The sequence below is a fragment of the Sciurus carolinensis genome, chromosome 4 (genome assembly GCF_902686445.1).
Source record: "Sciurus carolinensis chromosome 4, mSciCar1.2, whole genome shotgun sequence".
Lineage (NCBI taxonomy): Eukaryota > Metazoa > Chordata > Mammalia > Rodentia > Sciuridae > Sciurus > Sciurus carolinensis.
Window position 1 is genome coordinate 165,530,856 of NC_062216.1, and position 19,611 is coordinate 165,550,466.

The following is a 19,611-nucleotide window of genomic DNA, read 5'->3' on the forward strand; positions in this document are numbered from 1 at the left end:
GAGGGCTTTCCCAGCAAGCATGGCCCTGTGTTCGGTCCCCAGTAGCTCAAAAAGAATCAAAGAGATTCTTCTCAATTTAAAAAAAAGAGGGGTGGGTGAGAAACTAATGAACACGTCATAGTTCAGGGGGTGGGGAGATTCTTCCTTTTACTATTGTCAAAATTAATCATTTTCTAATAGCAATACTTCTTTAATAGCTATCAAAATTATTTTTCAAAGAGTCAAAAATTACATGGCTATCAACAAGAAATAAGGAGTGTGGAATCTATGATCTGTGTGCCAAATCCAGTCCACACTTGTTTCTGTACAACCCTCATATCAACCATGAACTAAGATGGGTTTTACATTTTTAACGAGTAAAAAGAAAAATCAAAAAACAGTCTATTTTGTGATAAATGAAAATTCAATTTAGTGCCCACAAATAAAGTTGTGTTAGAACACAGCCACACACACTCATTCACACGTTGTCTATGACCGCATTCATCTACAGTGACAGAACTGAGGAGCTGCCACAAAGGTGGAATACGGCTGCCAAAATGCTAACGTATTTACTCTTCCCTACTTGACAAAAACAGCGTACCCATTCCTGTTCTCAATACTGATAAATGCAATGTCTAAGCCTTCGTTCAAGTACAAAGTGCTGAGCTGTAAGTCCGATGGAGGCCCGGCCTCAGGAGTAAGTGCCACACCATGTAGCACGAGCCCTGCCCAGGGTGAACAACTGGCCTACGCTCCCAACAGACTGATCTTGCCTCCAGAGAATCTGAGGCTTAGACTTCTGACAAGTCTATTAGCTAACATTTCTTAGCAATCCTACGAAAGCACCCCATTTTACAAATGAGGAATCAAGACTCAGAGAAATTAAATATCAGGTCCAAACTAGAATTTGAACTCAAGTTTGACAAAGTTCTTCCATCATTCTTGAGTGGTATTCAAACTGTCCTAGTTAGTCAAGGGAACTCATAGGCAAAAGGAAACCCAGAGGGTGGCTCCAAGCTTCTCTATCTTTTCTCCTAGGACCACTCCACTTACCTTTTTTAATAAACTGTATCTATGCAATTTAGGTTATATAGCTGGGAAACAACTCCAAGCACTTACACAGTTTGCTACATGGAGTTTGTATTCCCCTGTCACTTCCACTTCCAGGGCAGGGCATTTTATCAGATTCCCACATGTGAGAGCTTGGAGTGAACACCCGTCCCCTTGAAAATATTACCTCAAACCTTATCAGACTTCCCCATATGTGAGTTACTGACTTCAACTACAGGGTTTCAAAATACACATACATGGAACTCAAGAGTGTGACTGACACTTTGAGAGTGCAGCCTTGTCACTCTGGTTCACTCTGTCAGTCACTTCTCTGAACTCAGAGCTCAGACTGCAACTGGGCAATACCATGCTAGCTCAGAGCTATTAGCATCGCCTGCCCACACAGCTCACCCCTCTAGCATCCAGGAACTTGCACATCATCACGGACCTTCACTTTGTGTTCAAGCCAGTTTCTAAGAACTGCTCATGTGAAGACACACCTCCAACTGTGAGTAGGCTTCCCTTCCCACACAGGCCTGTTTCCCTCCCAGCTGAGTCACTAGACTGGCTTGATTTTGGAACTCACTCCCCTATGTGCTCAATGCCAATTGAGCGTCTTCCCTAAGAGGGGTGTTCACATTTTTCTCCCCCTCTTAAAGCATTATGAGGGGCTGGGGAGATAGCTCAGCTGGTAGAGTGCTTGCCTTGCAAGCACAAGGCCCTGAGTTCGATCCCCAGTACTACAAAAAAAAAAAAAAAAGCATTATGAAGCTAAGGGGGGAAAATCTCTTCATAAGGCAATGAACTATGGGATTCATGAAATCATCCTTGTTTTCACCATATGGAACAGTATGAAAAGAAAAACTGTCAGCTAAAAAACATTTTTTTAACCTTTTTTCTAAGTCTGAAGGTCAATGCACTCACCAAAGCAAAAGTCAATTCTATACTTTCTTACCACCCTTGGTCAATCTCTCACAAAACCAGGAATCTCAACTTCCTCATCTGTCAATGAAGATCAAAACCCTGCCACTGCCCCCTTGAACACAGACTCACTGGGGTCTCAACAAGATCAAAGCAGAATGGATATGAAAGTGATATGTAAATTATACAGGACTACAGAACTAAAATAGAGAATTACCATGCCTGTGATGGGACACAAACAGAGAAAAGAACATTCACTGCTAACTAAAGAAAATCAAAGACGCCAAGCAAAAGGGGGGGGGGGGGGGGGCGGGGGGACCAAGTACAAGGCACATGCCCAGTAGAAATCCTGTAAACTTACAATGCTCACTGAAGGCCTTACACAGGGCCTGACACAGTTCAACACATGCTAGGTCTCTTCTTTAGCTCACTACTTACCCTGCCACTTGTCAATCTAAAGCTAAGACTCATCTGCTAGCATCAACATCAGAGTTCCTTGAAGCAACAAAACAGAACTGAAGAGCTAGAAGCAGCTGTATATCTTAAATAATATTATGATCCATGTGACATCAAGATACTTCTGATTCTTGCACAGGCTGAAGGTACTCTAAAGGAACAATGGAAGATCCTAATAATAGGAGACACACAGGGAAAGTTCTAATTCAATAAAGAGTGTTTTAAGGGCCTTCTATGGCTCCATAAGATGACAGATTTACATTTACTATCCACTTGACCAAACTCATTAAACTTGCAAGAGGAATTCTCTTGCTGAAGATCAGACATCTGGCTTCTTAAGTATTAATTTTTTGTATCACTCTGACAAGGCAAAGGCAATGAAACCTAGCAAATTTTGGCTAAGGATTTTTTTTTTCCCTCCTTTGTCCACAGGGGAAAAATCTCAACAAGTACTCTCTGTATTTCAAGAAGGCTAATAATGAGCTTGGTAATTTAACCTTAACCAAAATTCCACAGGGCACTTATTTTGTGCAAGGTATACCAAGAAGTATGTCAAGGTCCTTAGTCTCACAACCTGTAGGGACAACAAACCTTTCACCATGCCCTAAAAGGCAGTGACAAAGTGCCACTAGAAGGTGGAAAGCACACGCCGTGGAGCGCAGTGAACCAAGTGGAGAGTCTGCTCCAAGGCAAGAGCGGAGCAAGAACGTCCGACGAGACTTCATGGAGGAAGGAGAATTTAGAGTGGGACTTAAAAATGGACAGTATTTAAACATGGGGATATCCTCAGTAAAGACAATAGACTCCAAACCCATTTATGATTCCAAAGCTATGTTACTCTGCTCCATAGTATGACTGGAACACAAAGTACCCTTCATGAAATAAGAGAAAACTCTGAAGCCAGGCCATGGAAGGCTTAAAATACTAGAGTATTCAGCAGAAAAAAACAGTGATAAGACTCCTATGAAATCAGGGTTGTGCTTTTATTTAAACGAATTTGTACACAAAAATTGCAGAAATTATTTTCTAGTGGCACCAAATTTCTAACACAAGTTAGGTTAAATGTTGTAATTCCCCTGCCTCTCTAGTCAAAATAAAAACGCTGATCTATTACTGAAACAACAATGTTGCCTAATAACTATGAAGCCTTTTGCCTTACCTTGCACTTACCTAGCTGATTTCATTCTAAATCATCTGCCAGATGAACAAAGGATAGAGGCTCCTTAAGACTCACAAAATGGGAGCCAGGGTTGGTGGTGAGAAGACCAACCACTGCCTGATAGCACTCATCACCTGGGCCAGAGTACACCTCCTCATTACTTGGCCACCCCAAGCAACACTAGACAGAGGAGTTCCCAAATTTGAAAATTGCTAGTAAGGGAAATTCTTTAATTTTCCTTTGTAAATGGTTCTAGCAATTAATAATCTTTAGTCAGATAATTCTTTCTGATGACCACATTAAAACTTTCATTATAATGCAGATCAACTATGTACAAAGTATTACATCAATTTACTGAAAAGCCAAGCAGTGAAACTATGATCCATCCATTTACAAAATACTTACTAAGCAACTGAAACAAGAGACAACCAACAGTCACATTAAAAAAAAAAAAAAAAAAAAAAAAAAAACTACACTAAGTAAAATGAGACCAAGTTGAGGGAATAAGTCAAACTGGCATAAAATGCAAGCTGTCCCCTACGGCCCAAGGGGTTGGGGGGAACAGGTACAGAAGAGGCATGAGAATAAAAGCCAGCTACATGGGGAGAGTCACTCATCTATCCACAGATCCATCAGAGTCCTGAAGATCAAAGCTCCCATTATTTTCACAAAAATAAAAAATACCAAAACTCCCAAAAACCACAAAAATCAAACCCACTGGATTCAAAGAGCCCTTAAAGGAAAAAGAAGAAACGCGGGCCTGGAGATAACAAGACACTTTCCAGATTACCTAGAAGGCTAAATGTAGGTAAGTAGAACCTAGTTTCACAACCAATGAGTCACTCTTGTCCTAGGAAATTTTTAAAGTTTAAGTCTTCCAACCACCCTAGAGTATCCAGACTTGCTAATGAGAAAATCAAGTCTTAATGAAGTTAAGTGCTTTGCTCATAATCCTCACATTATTTCCCAAACTCACTGAATCTGACTTTATTGAGATGCTCATGTAGACATGTTAAATGAGTTCTCATTTCCTCAGCTGTGACCAGGGATCTTGGAAGATACTGAGGATTCTGCTGGGAAAAGGAGAAACACTTCAAATTAAAGGCATTAGGAAGGAATGATTGCCCAAGGAAATAACTAAAGAACTGTGGAGAGACACAGAGCAGATATGTGGAGAGGCAACCATGGGAGACAGTAGGAGAAGCTAGGATCTAATTGTGGAACACCTTGAACATCTGCCTTAGTTTGGACCCAATTCTGTTCAAGTTACCAAACAGTCAAAAATGACTCCCTCTTTCTACTGATACTGCCAAGACATGTATGAATTAGGTAAATAAACTTAACAGATTTCACTTCCGTCACAAAGACCTGTTTTTCTTAGAGATATGACATGGCTATATTCCTGAGCTGGAAATATCAAATCTTAGATATAATTCACTTTGCATAGCAAATAACTAAGAATTGAAAGGATAATAAGAAAACAGACTTAAATCAGAGAGTGAGCACTAATCATTTCCTTGTAAAGCTTCCCTAAGGTCTTTTTTTCATAGAATAAATTAGAAAAATGATTTACTGACCCTATTACACGCCAGCAAATTTACATATGTGATTTCTAATCCTATAACAACCTTTCAGAGTAGTTATTTCTATTTCATAGATACAGGAATGGAGACTCAAAGGAAAAAACTTGCCTAAAGTCATACAACCTGCATCAGCAGAAATGATTTAAAACTCAAAGCCAAGGGTATAATAGGGTGTGTGTGTGTTCTCAGAGGAATTTCCATGAAATAGCCTTATACAAAAGCTACAGCGTCTTGGTTTGGGGAAAAAAAAAAACAAAAAAACAAAAAACCAATGAACCCAGCTGATCCTCTAACAAGCCACATCCCTGAAGGGATACAGAAAGCAGCATAACTTCTCTTCGCTACAGGACAAGTTCTCTTGCCCAAACTTGTCTGCAACTAAGGATCTGGAGAAGGCTACATTAGCCAAGCAAACAGCCACTCTGGCCCTGCCAATCTTCCTTGGAGCAACCACCAGGCCTAAGCAGAGACAGGCAAATGCTATGCTATGTTTTCATAGTTTCTTTCATAAAATAATTATTAGGAGCCTATCCAAACTAGGCAAATAAGTATGAAAACAATTTTGTTTTCTTTTATTGGGGGGAGGGAAAAGATTTATTCTATTCAATCTCTTGACAAGAAATATTTGCCAATTATAAATCTGACAAAGAACTTTTATCTAGAATATATACAGAATTCTTAAAATTCAATTACACAAACCAAACAAAGGTGAGGGAGGGGGGATGAAAGACTTGAACAGACATCACACCAAACAAGGATAGTAAGCACATGAAATAGATCCTACACTGTTAATCATTAGAGTAATGTCAATTAAAACCACAATACATTTATTATAATAAAAAGGGGAGATAAAACAAGCCACTTTGGAAAACAGTTAGTTTGTTTAAAAGTTAAGGAAGAACTTACCATAACCTCAGTAATTCCACTCCTAGGAATCTACCCAAAAGAAATTTAAAAACATACGTCCACATGAATGTGAAAGTTCATAACAAATTATTCATAATAGCCAAACTGGTAAGCAGATAAAATAAGGTATCTGCATTCAATAAAATACCACCTAGTGATTAAAAAATAACTAGATAGAGATACATACCACAACCTGGATGAGCCTCAGAAACATGCTAAGTGAAAGATGACACAAAAGATGATATATACGTAAGATTCCACTAATACGAAATGTCCAGGAAGAGGAAATTTTAGTCAGAAAGTACATCAGAAATTGTCTGAAGAGGGCTGGAGTGGGATCAGGGACTTTCTATAAAAGAACCCGAGAGAATTTGGGGGATGACAGAAATAAAAACTGCAGTGTAGTGAAGGTGGCAAAACTCCATAAATTTACTCAAAATCACTGAATAAGAACACTTAGATTGGATAAATTTTTAAAATTTTTTTTAGTTGTAGATGGACACAATACCTTTATTTCATTTATTTATCTTTACATAGTGCTGAAGATCAAACTCAGGGTCTCAACACATGCTAGGCAAGCATTCTACCACTGAGCTACAACCCAGGCCAACCCTGGATGAATTTTACGGTCTGGAAATTGGGTCTCAATAGAGCTTTTAAAAAAGTAACTGCCAAATATATATATGCATATGTGTGTGTGTGTGTATGTGTGTGTGTGTGTGTCCATTTATACATATTTATCTCATATATACATGAATAAGTAAATTTGTTGAGAAACAAGTATATATAGAAAGTATATTCTATAAGAAATATTTATCATCCTACTAAGGTATTATGTAATCATAAAGCAATTATGAATACTGATTTAGTGAAAATGGCATTGATGGAAGAAGAGTGAGTCTATAAAATTGTTAATTCCTCATATTCGACAGCCAAAAAATAATGCCAAAAATTGATAAATCAAGAAGTAATACAATATGCATGCTATTTAGATGCACAGCAGTAAGCAACAGAAGAAATAAAAAGCTCTTTCCTATGAATGAAAAGTTTATGAACCATTCATGGAATAAAATGATCTGAAATTCAATGCCAAAGCCTACAACTGACCACATGGTCTGAGAAAGTTCTACAAGAGCACCAGGTACTGTCCCACTTGCTGGCCCTTCATCCACTACAGGGTGTAAAGACAACACCACAGAAGGACCTAAAACACTCACAGACCATCTGAGGACAGCTGTTGGGGAAAAGCAACATTTGCAAAAGGCCTTGCACAAAGGATGAAAACAGGACCTCCGCAACCTAAAAGGAAGAAAAGAAAATGACTCTATGCTTCCTATAATTTAACAGAGAAGCAGAAAGATGTCTAGTTTTAAAAGGACCAGAAAGAGAATATTACAGATTATGAGATACAGAAGAGGTAACATTTTACTTTTGATCCAGTCAATTTAATCAAGTCTCCAGCACAGGAACAGGAGTGGTTAGGGCTTAGATGGATCACGGGAGTGACTGCTGAAAGGCATGGGGTTTGAGGTTGTGGGGGTTTGTTTATTTTTCTTTTTTTGCGGGGGGAAGGGTTATTGGGGATTGAACTCAGGGTACTCAACCACTGAGCCACATCCCCAGCCCTATTTTGTATTTTATTTAGAGACAGGGACTCACTGAGTTGCTTAGCGCCTCCCCATTGCTGAGGCTGGCTTTGAACTGTCTTAGCATCTTGAGCTGCTGGGATTACAGGTGTATGCCAGCTGTTTGTTTGTTTGTTTGTTGTGGGGAGAGGGTTTGGTGCTGGGGCTCAAACCTAGGGCCTTACACATGCTAACTAAGCACGTGCTCTACTACTAAGCTCCACCCCCAGTTCTTAAGGCTGCATTTTTAAGGACAGCAATTATTCTAATTTTTCAAAATTACAGACTACAATCTATTAGTGGGTCCAGGAATTACTGGCATCTATCAACAAATTTTGAATGGAAAATGCTACAATACTGAGAACATAGCAAGAATAAGTATTATTTGGTAAGACTAATTCTAAGTTATATTCACACATATACCCATATGTGTGTATGTGAGGTCAGAATACATAAAGTAATTTCTTACTCGGTCTGAAATAGTTTTTAAGCTCAAAAGCACAGCATCCACACCATGTCCTCCATACTACCAACTTTCCCCCAGGGAGGAAAAGTAGTCATCATTTCTCTGCCACTACACCAAATGAGAATGACAGAAGACGCATATGCTACTGTCCATAGCTCCCAAGAAAAATAACTAAAAGCCCTGAAAATGCATTTGTAAAAACTGGACTAAAATAAAGTCTATTCTAGAGATAAAAGCAAGAACTAAAAATGTGAAAGAAAAAATTCTTGAAAGGAAAGAAAATACTTAGTAAGACAAAAACCATTTTTTCTCCTATTAAGAGTTATGGTTTCCACTCCAAATTTAAACCTGTAATTGTTTCAGTTGCATCTGTCAACTTAAACAGTCCCTTTGATATTCTCAGTTATTTCTGTGAAAAACTAAAACATGTCCTACAATGGCTTTAAACAGAATTTTAGAAAATTGAAGGAAAAAATCTTTGAGGAGTCACTGACAAGCATTTTAAAAATCCAATAAAGAGCCTGGCAACACATTAATTTTTTTTTATGTTTTAAAACACAAAAAGATAAATTGTGAAGCTATTTTAACAAGCAAGACAGGAAGAAAACTTGATAAGAAATAAGTTATTCAAGGGGCCTTTGGGTTCATGCTGATATGTTCTCAGGAGTCCATACCATCTCATCTTGTCACACTAGCCAAGACAACAGCTGTATTCAAAGAGACACCAATAGAAAAATACAGGAGGGAAATCCCAGACAGAGGTTGAAAAATCTGGGGTTCAAGTCAAACTCTGCACTTACCACCTCTGTTATATTGTGAAATTCATTCAAAAACCTTTGTGCTTTGGTTTTCTTATGTGTAAGTTTAGGATAAGGCACAACCTATTTGGTAGAGCTATTGTGAAGATCAAAACTAAACATAATGAACCGCAACTGTGGTTCAGGGGTAGAGTGCTTGCCTAGCATGCGTGAGGGCACTGAGTTTAATCCCTAGCACCACATAAAAATAAATAAAATAAAGGTATTGTGTTCACGTAAAACAACAAAAAAATTTTTTTAAACACTAGACATACACAGAAGTACTCTGTAAAATGCTTTACAAACATTAGTCTGTTCTATTCTCTTTTGAGACAGGGTCTCATTATGTTGCCCAGGCTGGCCTCAAACTTTCAATTCCTTCCACCTCAATCTCAGAGTACCTGAGAGCACAGGCGTGTGCACCACTGCACCAGGCTCAAATGTTAATTTTTGTAATTTACTAATATCCCCAGTTACACAGCTGACTCAACACCTGAACCTAAGCAAGAGGTTGTACTATGCTCATCTCAAATGTTAACAGTAACATTTCCTTCTCATACAGTTTGTTAGACAAGGTAATGCACCATAATTTTTAAGTTTCTAGAAAAAAAGATGACATTGAGGGTACTGCAACATTACTTTTGACACTTAGTTTTGCAGATATTTCACTCCTGAACATCTCTTAATTGAAAAAAAGCAAATTACAGTATCTCTAATTTGTATTTATCTGATCTAATCCTCCTCCCCACCCATTCCCTCAAATTAAATTGATTCTAAATAAAATTCAACCAAGTAGCCACTACTGAGATACAAAGTTACTGACAATAAAAGTAACTGCTCCCTACAGGTGATTATAGTATAAGTACTTTTAGTCAACTAACTTTGTTAAATAGAATTCTCCATTTCCCAGGTCAAATATGCTGAGTGATGCCTCTGGTGTTCTTATTGCTAGAACTAGTTACTAATTCTATCATACCCACCCCAAGCACTCTTCTCCCAGTAGCTGAGAAGTGAGAATCACTTGTTTATTCACCAACCTGTTTATACAAGTTGTAAACTTTTATAATTATACAACTGAATGTCATATAATCCACAAAATGGAAAAGTTTCCTTGAAAAAAACTCAGATTTGAATGCTTTGTGAACACTTAATAAATCAAGACACTGAAATTTTTTGCTCAGTCAAATCAAAAGTGGGCAAGACGACTGCAAAAGACTTGATAGACGGTGCAAATATAAACTGGGTGTGGTAGTGCACACTGGTAATTCCAGTGACTCTGGAGAATGAGGCAGGAGGATCCCAAGTTCAAAGCCAGCCTCAGCAACTTGGCAAGGCCCTAAGCAACTTACTGAGACCCTGTCTCAAAATAAAAATACAAAAAAGGCTGGGGATAAGCTCAGTGGAAGTGCCCCTGGGTTCAATTCTCAGTTAAAAAAGAAGAAGAAGAAGGGGCACATATAAAACATACAGTTTCACCCAGACTGCTTTGAATGCCATTAAGGCTTTGTTCCTCTTTTCAAACACAAACCAGCAAACAAAAAGCACTAGAATTCACAGATGATACTTTGTAAGAATATTCCCCAACACCAAAAAAAAAAAAAAGGGATTTTTAATCTAATAGTATTTCAATCAGTACATTTATAAGCATATAAAAGGCCTTATGGTATTGGTACCAAAATAGACAGGTAGATCAATGGTACAGAATAGAGGACACGGACACAAACCCAAATAATTACAATTCTCTCATATTAGACAAAGGGGCCAAAAATATGCAATGGAGAAAAGATAGCCTCTTCAACAAATGGTGCTGGGAAAACTGGAAATCCATATGCAACAGAATGAAATTAAACCCCTATCTCTCACCCTGCACAAAACTCAACTCAAAATGGATCAAGGACCTTGGGATCAGACCAGAGACCTTGCATCTTATAGAAGAAAAGGTCCAAATCTTCTACATGTCGGCCTAGGATCAGACTTCCTTAACAGGACTCCCATAGCATAAGAAATAAAAGCAAGAATCAACAACTGGGATAGATTCAAACTAAATAGCTTTCTCTCAGCAAAGGAAACTATCAGTAATGCGAAGAGAGAGCCTACAGAGTGGGAGAAAATCTTTGCCACTCATAATTCAGATAGAGCACTAATTTCCAGAATATATAAAGAACTCAAAAAACTCTACACCAAGAATACAAATAACCCAATCAACAAATGGGCTAAGGAAATGAACAGACACTTCACTTCACAGAAGAAGATCTACAAGCAATCAACAGATATATGAAAAAATGTTCAACGTCTCTAGTAATAAGAGAAATGCAAATCAAAACTACACTAAGATTCCATCTAACCCCAATTAGAATGGCGATTATCAAGAACACAAGCAACAATAGGTATTGGCGAGGACATGGGGAAAAAGGTACACTCATACATTGCTGGTGGGGTTGCAAATTAGTGCAGCCACTCTGGAAAGTAGTATGGAGATTCCTCAGAAAGCTTGGAATGGACCCACCATTTGACCCAGCTATCCCACTCCTTGGCCTATACCCAAAGGACTTAAAATCAGCATACTACAGAGATACAGCCACATCAATGTTCACAGCTGCTCAATTCACAATAGCCAGATTGTGGAACCAACCTAGATGTCCTTCAACTGATGAATGGATGAAGAAACTGTGGTATATACATACAATGGAATATTACTCCACCATAAAGAATGATAAAATTATGGCATTTGCAGGCAAATGGATGAAATTGGAGAATATCATGCTAAGTGAGATAAGCCAATCTCAAAAAACCAAAGGAAGAATGATCTCGCTGATAAGTGGATGATGACCCTTAATGGGGGGTGGGAGGGGTTAGTGTTAGGGTTAGGGTTAGGTTTAGGGTTAGGGTTAGGGAGGGTAAGGACTGTATAGAGGGAAAAGAGGGGTGGGAGGGGTGAGGGGGAAGGGAAAAAATAACAGAATGAATCAAACAACATTACCCTATGTAAATTTATGATTACACAAATGGTATGCCTTTACTCTATGTACAGAGGAACAACATGTATCCCATGTGTTTACAATAAAAAAAGGCCTTGACCTCCTAATTATTAAAAAGTAAACATAGTTGCTGATATTAAAATAAAATGCTCTAAGTTAAAATAAAAGTTTTAAATTATTTTCCCAACTGTTTAGATTAATCCTTGTGACCTACTAGTCTTGATTGCACCAGCTAAGAAAACACTGACTATTATTTCTTTAATTATAGCTATGGTTGACCATTCACTCCATATATCCCAGCTGGCCTGGGACTGTTTCAACGTAACTACTCGTGCCCCAACTTGAATGATAAGTTCATATGGTCACCTTAATAATAAAAGATATAAAGTTATAGTACCAAAGTGACAAGAAGTCAACATTAGGACCCTCACTCTGTTTTCTAAAAGCCCATTCTAAATAATTAAGTTTGTTCTGCAGAACTAAACCCGATTCTAATCAGACTGCTATTCCTAAACCTTTCCTATATAAAAAGTCCTAAACTGATGCACACAAATGTTCTTCCATTTAAAAAATAATTCCAACCCACAAAATATTCTAGCCTTAATCAACACTTGGGAAGACGCATAAGCACATGCAAATAAATCACAAAGAAACAGCTAGGAATCTAAGCACATCAACTTAAAAATTCTGCATGGCTTTAAATGTTTACAACTTTTCTGAGCTGGTTTCTATTTCTGTAAAACTGGAAGGAGGTTTGTCTCCTCCACTTCCAGAGAGAGCACAGCAGTCGGCATAGAAGCATATGGAGTGCTTTGTAAAAGCAGCGGATGGCCAGTCCAGAAAGCTTGTTAACCGCTCAGGAAAGAAGGCTGAGGTGACCTTGCATAAAAAAGCAAAATCTCTACAAGGTGTAAGATGGGCCTTTCTTCCCTTTCTTCACAAGTTTTTAATTCAAATGTGTTACTAGGGGCGTTTGTAAGGGAAGAGTTACTAGAACAGTGAGACGCTTGGTCCACTTAGTGCTGGCGAATTTAACATGCAATGATTTTTATCTAGTAGTCGTCAACTCCCAGATTTATAACTGAACTTCAGGAGGTCTAAAGCCCCCAAATGGAAAAATAATGTGAGCCAGCAAACACACTCTCAAGTGACCATATGTCCCCTGGGTGAGTCAATCTCCAAGAGGGAGGAACAGGCCTCAAACAGAAGGTACTAACTTGAACTATCAGTTTAGATAAGTCACTCTACCTCTGTGTGCCTTAATTTCCTTGTCCTTCCAAAGAGAACACTGCCTTGTCTATTTCAAAAGCTAACTGGAAGAATGAGATGAGAAAATATGATCAAAGTGTTTTGCAACAATCAAAAGGTTGTAGTTTTTATCTTTTACAATCACCATCAAGGGGCTGGGGTCGTCGCTCAGTGGTAGAGTGCTTGCCTAGCATGCATGAGGCACTGGGTTCAATCCTCAGTACCATATAAAAATAAATAAAACAAATAAAGTTATAAAAAATAATGTTTAAAAAAATCACCATTCAATGCTGATTTTTTTTTAAATCCTGTCTGAAAATGGTTCTTATCTATTTAGAAAGGAACAGCAAAAGAATAAGGAAAGCAAATACAGTCCAATTAAAATTCACCTTCATCCCATTCCCTGACTCCTAGATTTGGTGGGCCAAGACCACACTAGGGAGATGTAAAGATCACAACTGTTCCTGCCCAGCTCAGGCTGTTCAGTGACCAGTGTTTCACACTGATAAATGCCTCCCAAATCTCAAAGCACAAAGTGAGAGTTCACAAGGTTAGGCGCATTAATTAGCAGTACTCATTTGGATTCTGTATTCATCAAATACAACAAGCAGCTATTCAACATTTGCCTATTTGCACAACTCTACAATCTCTAATTCAAAGATCCAGAGTACAAAATAAAGACCAAGAAAATAAACTAAAATAAACTTGTTACCATCAGAAAGTGCCTCAAAGTAAATTAGCAGCTTTAAACCATGGCAAAGGGTCTGCACAGGCCTACAGCAGAGATAGCATAAGTAATGAATGTGCAGGTTACAGGAGGAGGTCCCTGCTGCAAAAGAAAAGAAAAATAAAGTAGTTCCAAGCAAAGAGACTACTTTCTGTGTTTCCACAAATTCCTATTAACTCCTCTTGCTCAGCTCCTCACTGATCTGTAATTCCCACAGGAAGAACACAGCCTTAGTATCCTTTCAGATTCTTTTAAAGTCAGTTGAAGTTTATTTCCACACTTTACATCAGTTTGCTTTACTTTCTTACTCCAAAATAAGTAAAATTTTATAAACAATGAAACAACTGCATTACATGTAAATTAGATTAAGAGGCTGGCCATGAACTAATATATCACATGTCCTAAGTGAAGAGCACAGGATCAAACAGAGGAAATGTCACTGCTTCAAAGCAGTCTCTAGGACTGCAGTTCTTAGCCTCTGTTTCACAGCGTAATCGCCTGTAGGGGTTTCTAAATATGTGAATGGCTAAGCTCAATCTTAGGCCTAACTCAGTCCAACCCTCTGGAGGCTGGAGCTCCAGGCATCAATAATTTTTCTGATATATGCCAGGATATAGAACTACTATCAAAAGGAATAAGTTTCACAGCTTACAGAAGCTCTGGGACAGACCCAAAGCAGAAAGAAAAACAAACAAGCAAAACTTCCATATTCTCCGTAACTTGGAATAAATGACCATATTTTTCACCTAAAGCTTTCCATCTTCAATCTCAGTAGTGACAATCCCACTGGGAGATGAACAATAAGATGTATTCTCTTCCCTTTCTTCACAGCCTTCTTGGGGTTAAGTTTAATGCCAACCTAGCACTAAAAATGTAAGAACTGGGTAAATATTCTTAAATCTAGAAGGCCTCCAAATAGGTGACTATTGATTATGCTAGATTTTAAGATTAGCTTCAGAAATTCATGAGATTCAATTAACTTCTGGAAAGAGAAACTGTGTTAATCCCTTTGTTTAGCACTATAATGATTCATGTTCCTTCGCACAAACCTAACAGCAGTGGCGTTTTTGGACGATCCTATAAGGAAACACAGATAGGCATTCAAAGATATTTCAAAGAGCCACCCTTTCAAATCTCCTCAAGAATGTCAATATCTCCAAACAGCAAGGAGATAAAATTCACCAAGAACCTGGTTGACTTAAGCCATACCATTTCTCCTCCTTATTTGTTCCTCTGCCTTAACTCTGTTTTGGCCTCATCTGCTCAAGACTTCAAATAGCAAGAAGAGTCGGAAGACATTTTACAAACTTGCCTCAGAGGAAGCAGTTGTGCCCAGCTTTTTCCATTCTTCCTCATCTAACAAAGAAAGGCAGTAGAAAGTCCACTCTCTCTATTAAAACAATAAGGCTGAAAACTCCGCCCCCAAACCCGAGGAAGAGAATGGAATTTTTTGTTGCAGATTATTACAAAGACTCAAAAAATCTGTGCAGACAAAGACTAAATGACAGAAAATAAAAAGACAAGTCCAGCATTTAGAATTATAAGGCAGCAAGAAGACCAGGTTAAAAAATTATTATATAGCCAGGTGCGGTGGCACATGCCTGTAATCCCAGCAGCTCATGAGGTTGAGATGGAAGGATTATGAGTTCAAAGCCAGCCTCAGCAATGGCGAGGCACCAAGCAACTCAGTGAGACCGTCTCTAAATAAAATACAAAACAGGGCTGGGGTTGTGGCTCAGTGGTCAAGTGACCCTGAGTTCAATCCCTGGTACCCTGCCCCCCACCAAAAAATAATTATACAGCAGAGAGAAGAAAAAAACAAAAGCAATCATTATTGCACTTGAGTGATTATTTTCCCATAATATCTGTAATTTTAATAACATGATTGTAAATACTTGTAGAATTAAGAAATATATTTTGTATCCCTAAAAGCAAATTCACTGCTGAAACAAGCTGTGTTACCCTCTAAAATAAGTAATTTCAGGAATGATTACTACAACATCCTTTGACAAAACACACATGCGCTCGCGCACACACACCCATCTACATTACAAACAACAGAAACCAACCTGGCTGTCCCGCGCTGGGAATCCATGATAACCTGGGGTTAGAGGCTCGTTCTATAAAAAAGAAAAGGGGGAAAAAATCAAACTGTAAGAGCAAACAAAATGTCCAGAATAATCAAATTGTCCCAAACTTATCAAAATATATGCCTTTCTCAGTTCCTTAAATGTTCCTTTGCTGTATTCCATCCTACCCAAAGATATCTATCCATCCCAGCTGAGCCTCTACAATGGCACAAGCAAAATCAGAAAAACAATATCTGCTTAGGAACACTATTCATACACACTATTTTCCTCCAGTGCAGCTAAATCTGTTTCCTTCTCAGTCTATCTCCAGCAGGGTGCCAGTGAGATGTGGGGCAGAACAATTTCTAACTTCATACCGTGGGACTTTAGGAACCCATCCCCTAGTCACTGAAAATCAGTAGCACTCCTACACACTAGAAAAATCAAAAACTTCCACAAATTTCCATGTGTCCCCTGGTCAGAAAGGGGAAGAATAGCACCCTGTTGAAAACTGCCCCTTGACCTGCAAAACTTTAGCACCTCCTCCCTATCAATTTGTTTTTCCTCAGTTCTTTTAAATCTAGATGAAATTCTACCTTAAGACTTTATCTACCAACCTGTATCATTTTATGAACTCAAGTGATTCAAGCATGTATATATGTCAATATTTACTTAGGTTATTTGTGCAGCTTACTTTATGATGGTAATCTTATTTTTAAAGGTATATTAAGTGCCCGTCTCAACCTCACATTAAACCATTAAATCAAGATCCTTGAAGGTAAGGATTCTAGTCAATAAAAACTATGCAAACACTAATTTAGTGTAAAGTCACACAACACAAGCACTAATTGATGGTTTACTTGACCCATTCAATCATTCCATCAACATATACTGAATACTGAAATTTCCTGAGCATTGTTAGAGGAATGAAGAAATATGAAAGAGGAATGAAACAAAGCCCTGGCCTTCAAGGAAGCTGCAAAGAAAAGGCAAGAGATACATATTCACATGCTGGTGATTTTGTCATTGCCAAAGTGTTCAACACACCTTCTTAAAGTCATTCATCCTTGCTCCCATCTTTGTACTTTCATTCCTAGCATAACAAGTATTTAAGAGGAATATGTGCTGATAGGACTTTTAAATATGCCAAGAGAATAACCCTTGCACCTAATGGTGGCAGGATTATCTTCATTTCTTTGACAGTTGAAAGTCTACACTCCCTTCAAAAACAAGAGTGCCAAGAGTCAATTTTTAAACTCACTACAGAGTCCCTGTGTTGTGTTTATCATGGTTTCCCCAAAATCGAGTCAATGTCTATACATAGTAGACAACCAAAAGAATGTGTAAGTAAATAAATGGAGTTATAGAACCAGAAATGACTTAGGGATTTAGTCACTGATTCAATCAAAGAAAGCCAAGTCCTAATTCTCTATTTTGGACACTATGAAGCTACCTGCCTTAAAAAAAATTATGAGTACCCAAACAATCCTGAGTAAGAAAAAAAATGTTGACGGACTCATAGTTTGATTTTTGTTTACTAAAAAGCTAGAACACTCAAGATAGTATGAGATGGACACAGTGGTCCACAACTGTAATCCCAGGCTTAGGCAGAAGGATCACATGTTCAAGACCAGGCTGGACAACTTAGTGAGACCCTGCATCAAAAAATTAAAAAGTACTGGGGATGTAGCTTAGTAGCAGAGCACTTGCCTAGCATGTGGGAAGCCCTGGTTCAATCCCCAGCACCACAAAAAAGACAGTGTGATACTGGCCTAAGGACAGACATTTGGGCCAATGGACCACAGTTCAAAGTCCAGGAAAAAAACCTTATCGTTATGGTCAACTAATTTTTCAAAAGGGTGCCAAGAAAGTCAACAGAGTGGTCTTTTCAACAAATGGTGCTGTGACCACTGGATATCCACATGTAAAAAAATGAAGTTGAAATCCTACCCCACAACATATACAGAATTAACTCAAAGTAGATCATATCCAGAACTATAAAACTCTTAAACCCTAAGCCTTTGGTTAGGCAACAGTTTCTTCAATATGATACCAAAAGCACAAGTGACAAAGCAAAAGGGACAAATTAGATGTCATTAAAATTTAAAACTTCTGTGCTTCAAAGGACACCTTTAAGTGAAAAGACAACCCACAGAATGGGAGAAAATATTTGCAAATTATGTCTCATAAAGGATGCATACCCAGACTATATAAAGAACACTTGTGACTCAACAATAAAAAGAGGGCCAGGTTGTGGCTCAGGGATAGAGCACTTGGCTAGCATGTGTGAGGCACTGGGTTCAAATGTCAGTACCACATATAAATAAGTAAATAAAAAAGGTCCATCAACAAATAATAAAAATATTTTTAAAAAACAATAAAAAAATTCAACTTAAATATGAGAAAAGAGGGCTAGGAAGGTAGTTCATGGTAGAGTACTTGCCTAGTGAGGTCCTGGGTTCAATCTCTAGCACCACACACAAAAAGAGAAAAAAGCATTTAAACAGGCAGTTCTCCAAAACAGATAAGCAAATGGCCAGTAAGCACATGAAAAGATGCTAAACACCATTAGCCATTATGCAAATCAAAACCATATTGAGGGCTGGGGCTGTAGCTCACAGGCAGAACATTTGCCTAGCACATATGAGGCACTGGGTTCAATCCTTAGTACGGCATAAAAATAAATAAAATAAAGGCATTCTGTCCATATACAACTATTGAAAAAAATTTTAAACCATATATACAACTATTTTTTAAAAAATTTTAAACCACATCACTCACACACAGAGACACACACACACAAAATTACAATCAAAAAGTCTGACAATAACAATCCATGGTGAGGATATAGAAAAATTGGAATTCTTATAACATTGCTGGCTGGGAATGTAAAATGGTACAGCTGCTTTGGAAACAGTTGGGTAGTACCTCAAAAGTGTCAAAGAGAATTACTATATCACCCAGCAATTCCACACTAAGGTATATAACCAAGAACAACAAAAATATATGTCCATACAAAACCTTGAGCATGAAAGTTCATAGCAGCATTATTTCATAATAATCAAAATGCAAAAACAACCCAAATGTCCACCAATTGATAAACAAAATACAGAACATCCATAAGTGAATACTATTTATCAGTTAAAAAGGAATGGAATACTGATACAACATGGATGATCTGAAAACATCCTGCTAAGTGAAAAGGGCCAGACACAAAAAGACAACAAATTACATGATTCTATTTATAGGAAATGTCCAACTAGGCAAATTCATAGTGACAGAAAACAGATTAGTGGTTCCAAAGATCAGAGGGTGGAAATGAGCAGTGGCTGCTAACAGATAATGGGGGTTTTTTGGGAGGATGATGGAAATATTCTAGAATTGGACACTGGTGATATATACACAACTCTATGATTACACTAAAAATATTAAAAATATATCTAAAAGGTGAGATTAAAGATCTCTGAATTAAATCTCATTAAACCTATTTAAAAATAATAACAGTTAAGCCATGTTGGCTATTTTCACACTGGGGAAGCAAGAGGAATTGGGTTACTAGGGATTTAACCCAGGGGTGCTTTTCCACTGAGCTACTCTACCTGTTTACTTTGTGTTTTGAGACAAGGTCTCTCACTCAGCTACCCAGG

At 38.0% G+C, this 19,611-nt stretch overlaps 1 protein-coding gene across 18 annotated transcripts in view; it reads right to left on the reverse strand.

Annotated features, from left to right (window-relative positions):
- Rbfox2 (RNA binding fox-1 homolog 2) overlaps positions 1-19,611 on the reverse strand; it is a 267,810-nt gene that overhangs the window by 165,110 nt on the left and 83,089 nt on the right. For 16 of the 18 annotated variants that reach the window (XR_007108445.1, XR_007108444.1, XM_047550776.1 and 13 more), the window contains exon 2: positions 15,965-16,015. The exons of the other annotated variants lie outside the window; for them this stretch is intronic. Coding sequence is in view for 14 of the 16 variants with exons in the window: in XM_047550776.1 (XP_047406732.1) it covers positions 15,965-16,015 (51 nt within the window). In the remaining 2 variants the exon portion in view is untranslated. The remainder of the gene's footprint in view (positions 1-15,964; positions 16,016-19,611) is intronic. 18 annotated transcript variants of the gene reach the window in all.